At 26.3% G+C, this 4,478-nt stretch overlaps 1 protein-coding gene across 3 annotated transcripts; it reads right to left on the bottom strand.

Moving 5' to 3' along the window:
• Positions 1–2,141: 2,141 nt before the first annotated feature.
• Positions 2,142–3,851, bottom strand: LOC112689465 (zinc finger MYM-type protein 1-like). Of its 3 annotated transcripts, none has more exons than XM_025563187.1 (4): positions 3,655–3,851; positions 3,007–3,538; positions 2,653–2,950; positions 2,142–2,586 (listed from the first exon to the last, which is right to left on the bottom strand). In XM_025563187.1, exons 2-3 carry the CDS (start codon positions 3,270–3,272, stop codon positions 2,659–2,661), a joined length of 558 nt encoding a protein of 185 aa, XP_025418972.1. In that variant the 5' UTR covers positions 3,273–3,538; positions 3,655–3,851; the 3' UTR covers positions 2,142–2,586; positions 2,653–2,658. The 3 variants fall into 3 exon arrangements, with proteins under 3 accessions (XP_025418972.1, XP_025418973.1, XP_025418971.1); XM_025563188.1 differs by having other exon boundaries at positions 2,142–2,571; XM_025563186.1 differs by having other exon boundaries at positions 2,142–2,950.
• Positions 3,852–4,478: the final 627 nt, after the last annotated feature.

The following is a 4,478-nucleotide window of genomic DNA, read 5'->3' as shown; positions in this document are numbered from 1 at the left end:
ATTTATACTTTATACTTTTGATATATATTATAAAGTTCATTTTTTTTTCTCAAATGCATAACTTTATTTTAAATAAAAAATAATTACCTATAATATATTATGTTGTTATTTACATTTATATTAATCTTGGTACTTGATTTATTTTACTAAAATTTTACATAATTTTTGTTGTTAGAATTTAATTCAAAAAATGATTACCCAACTAATCAATACTATTTTGATGAGAATATCAAAGACAGTAATCCAAAGAGACTTATCTTAGCATATGGTTCTTGCCGACCAACAATTCAATTTCCATATACTGAACATGAAAATACAAATCATATCGTTTTTCTAAACACTATTGTTTTATAAAATTGAAAACTGGATTAAATGTCCCAAGGAAATGGCCGTGTTATTCAATATGTTTAAATGTAGTGTATTGAGAGACATGTTGGCTATTTGCGAATCGTGGTTATTCATATTTTAATCCATCCTGGGTTAATGGAGTTAATAACTGGCATTTTCTCTCAGCTAAGATAGATTTACATGAAAAATCAATACAACGTACTTTAATAGCATCAATATGCTATTAAAGTACGTTGTATTTAGTTATACAATACTCAACTTTGATGAACGAAATTTAAGTATTGAAGAGTCATTTCTAGGGTTTTTTTCCATTGATAAACAGGGTGCTAAAGATCTTATAATTTCCATTCTTAAGAAATTAAATATTAATATGAGTAAATGCAGAGGTCAAGGGTATGATGGTGCATCAGTAATGAACGGGCTTTATTCAGGTGTTCAAAAACGAATCAAAGATTAAGTTCCTTTAGCACAATACGTGCATTGTTGTGCACACAATTTAAACCTGGTTATTTCAGATGCTGCAAAAAGTTCAAAACAAGTTGCATCTTTTTTTGAAACTGTGCAAAGCATATTTAATTTTTTTAGTTCAAGTGCTCCACGATGGTCAATTTTAGCTTTTGGTGAAGCTGATACCAAAAAAAATAAAAGTTAAAGTTCTGAAAAAAGTTATGTGTGACAAGATGGGAAACACGACATGAATCAATTTATTTATTAAAAGTCAGATTTTTTGATGTACTGATAGCTTTAACAAATATATCCTTAACAAGTTCTAAAATCGACGAAATAAATATGAGTTTATTTTTGAAAAAAAAATTAGAATCTGTAGAATTTATTTTCCTTCTTTGTTTATGGGAAGACATTTTAAAACCCTTACACGGAGTGTCTAAATCTCTTCAAAAAAAGATATAAATTTACATAATGCATGTGAAAACTTGAAACAAGCTATATCTATAATTAAAGAATTGAGAAATAATTATCATACTTTAATGGAAAAGCCAAATTTATGTGTACAAAATGGGGGATTTCTCAGGAATTTCATGTACATAGATTAAAGTTTGGAAGAAGATATTTTGATGAAGTAGATGGCGACCGTCAATTAGATATTTTAGAAGATAATTTAAGAATCAATGTTTTTCTTCCAGTCATTGATACAATAATTTTTCAATTAGATAATCGATTTCAGGGTTTAAAAAAAAGGTAATTGAATATTTTGATTTCTTAAATCCTTTTTCATTGATTAATAGCACAGAAGATGATATAATTAAAGCTTCGTATGATTTTGTTCATTTTTATAACGTTGATACTAGCTCAGATTTCACCAGACAACTTTTATGCATAAAAAATTGAATAAATTTGAAAATAACTAAAAATATTAAACAACTAGCCATGTTTATTATTGAAAATGATTTTTGCATCACTTATAGTGAAGTATTAAGTACTTGTATATATATCTCACATTACCAGTCACGGTTGCATCAGCGGAACGTACGTTTTCGAAGCTTAAATTAATTAAGAATTATTTAAGAAATTCAATGGGTCAAAATTGTTTGTCAAATATTGATCTGTTAAACATTGAAAAAGAACAAGCTAATATCTTAGGTATGGACAAAATAATCAATCAATTTGCTGAAACCAAAGCAAGAAAAAAGTTAATATACTTAATTAAATAATTATATTTTAAATAATGTTTATTTTATTTAAATTTTTCTTTTTCAATAAATTTTGTAATTTTGTTATTATTAATTATTATTAAAATATAACCAGAAATAATTTATACAGTATTATTTCGCCGATATTAAATACAAATTGTGTCAGCATTAAAAAAAAAAAAATTGACTACTAATACTTAAGTAATTATAGGGCCCCATATTTACTCTGTCTTCAGGGACCAAAGATCCTAATTGCGCCATTGCTTAACATGAAAAAAAAGCTTTAGATAACTCCAATATATAGCTTTGTAATACTAAGCTTAAAGTTTTAGTATAAGAAAATAAGTTAGCTACAATTTCTAAAGATATTTAAAATTCACTTCGTTTAATACTTGCACTGAAATCAATTGCTTTACCTGCAGTCTCAGGTTCAGGCATCTTTTCCAGTTCTTCTAAAGTTAAAATAATATATGAATAAAGTTCTCGGAAAGTTATAGTAGAATCATGGCATTTAACACATCGGGTAGCACACAAGGCTAAGTTTTTTTTGTTGAGGGTGCTGGTATTGAATCATCTTTAGAAATAATGTCTAACATAATATTTGTTCTATTGGCAGATATAGATAAAAAACAGATATAATGCCAATAATACCAACCAAATTTCAAATAGCTTGTACTTCACACGCTTTTAAAATACATATATTCAATTGGTGATTGAAACAATGGATATATACTGCCAAAGACTGATCTTCTAAAATAAATGCTTGAACACCATTTATTCTACCAGACATATTTGAGCCACCATCGTATCCTTGGCCAGGAAGATTTTTTAAGCTTAATTTATAGCACTCAATTTGTTTGATTAAAGTATCTCTAATAACAGATCCAGTTATCGAACCTAATTCAATAAATCCAAGAAACTCTTTGATTTGAATCTCTTCTATATCAACGTATCTAAAATAAAATTGAATTAGAATAATTTATCTATATGTATTAATATAAATTTGTACCTGACTGAAAAAGTCATTTGTTCTTTTGTGCTGAAATCTGTGGTTTTGTCACATAATATAGAAAAGTACTTGTTTTTTATTACATTAATTATAATTTTCTCAATAACGACTTTATACAAGATAGTTTTACTAATCATAGTTGTATTTTTTTTTTTTTTACATCTGTTAATGTGATTAGTTAGCTCTTTATCTCCTGAATCAATTCTGAATGCTAAAAAACTTCTAAAAATGCCTTGATTTCCTGCTAAGGCTGAATCAATATCCATTATACCATCATCTTTATGACCTCTTAACGGAAGATTATTATGTCCACAAAAAAATAATAGTTTTTATTATTGGTACAAGTCATTTTCTATTTTTTCCATTATTGACAAAACATTACTTTAACTGATCTACAGGTTTTATAATTTTGTATGAATGCTGAACTCTTTTCAGAAGCTAATAAATGATATTGAGTTATTGCATGATGTTTCAAAAGTTCAGGTGCTTTTTTATAATTATTAAAAGGTTCTTTAACAAACATCTTTAAAACCTGGAGATAAAAATAAAATAAATTAAGGTAGGTAATGATTTTAATATTAGATTATTATGTTAATTTGTATTTACATTTTTTCTGTACTGTATTGAAACTTATACCTATATAATTACCTGACATCCTTTACCAACACCTGTTGGGGCAAAAAGCACACAAAATTTGCAAAAGCCACCTTCTTTTAGTTCACTATAAGTCAACCAATGATAGCGCCTCAACCAATCTAATTGAAAGCTTCGGTTTTGATTTCCTTGTTTTAAAACTGGAAACTTATAACTTGCCACAAGACTCCATGCATTTTTACAAAAATTAAATTTTTTCTTCATCTGTAAGTTCCTTATCAACACATAATCCAACATCATATGCATTCACATTAAGCTCAGTTTCATTTTTTTCAACTATAAATATTAAATAATAAATATTTACATAAGCATTAAGCATATATTAGTACTTAACCTAAGCATATATTTATACAAATTATATTTCAATAAATTATTTAAATAACAAAATACCTAGGTAAATAAAAAAAAAAAAAAAAATAACTAAATAGTAAAAACTAAATACCTAATTAAATTGAGTAAAAGAAAGAAGCACTTATTTTTGCTGAACTCTTAATAACATCTTGTGTTACAGAATCAGGATCATCTAGAATATCTTTATCGACCATATTATCATCACTAAGATCGTTTTTAGTTTTCTTATTGAAAAATGAAAACAATGTCTCGCATCTTTTTTTCACACTCATGGTATTAAGTATTAACTATTAATTATTAAGTTTAAGATGTAAAATTTAAAATTTAGAAATAATTATTCAAATAATGTTGTTAAATTGTCATTCATTCAAAAATGTGTAATTAAAAGTAATGATAATATTGATAACACATTGTGGCGACTTCATAGAGTAAGTCTTACTCTATGGTAAGGTTACTTTATGGGCGAC

Source organism: Sipha flava, unplaced genomic scaffold (genome assembly GCF_003268045.1).
Source record: "Sipha flava isolate LNK unplaced genomic scaffold, YSA_version1 44664_pilon_pilon, whole genome shotgun sequence".
In the NCBI taxonomy this organism is placed as follows: domain Eukaryota; kingdom Metazoa; phylum Arthropoda; class Insecta; order Hemiptera; family Aphididae; genus Sipha; species Sipha flava.
This window is presented reverse-complemented; position numbering and strand designations above follow the sequence as displayed.

Coding starts and splice junctions, on each gene's coding strand:
- LOC112689465 (XM_025563186.1), bottom strand. CDS start 3,272: ATGGATATTGATTCAGCCTTAGCAGGAAATCAAGGCATTTTTAGAAGT. Junction 2,951..3,006: donor CAAATGACTTTTTCAGTCAG/GTACAAATTTAT, acceptor ATTTTATTTTAG/ATACGTTGATATAGAAGAGA.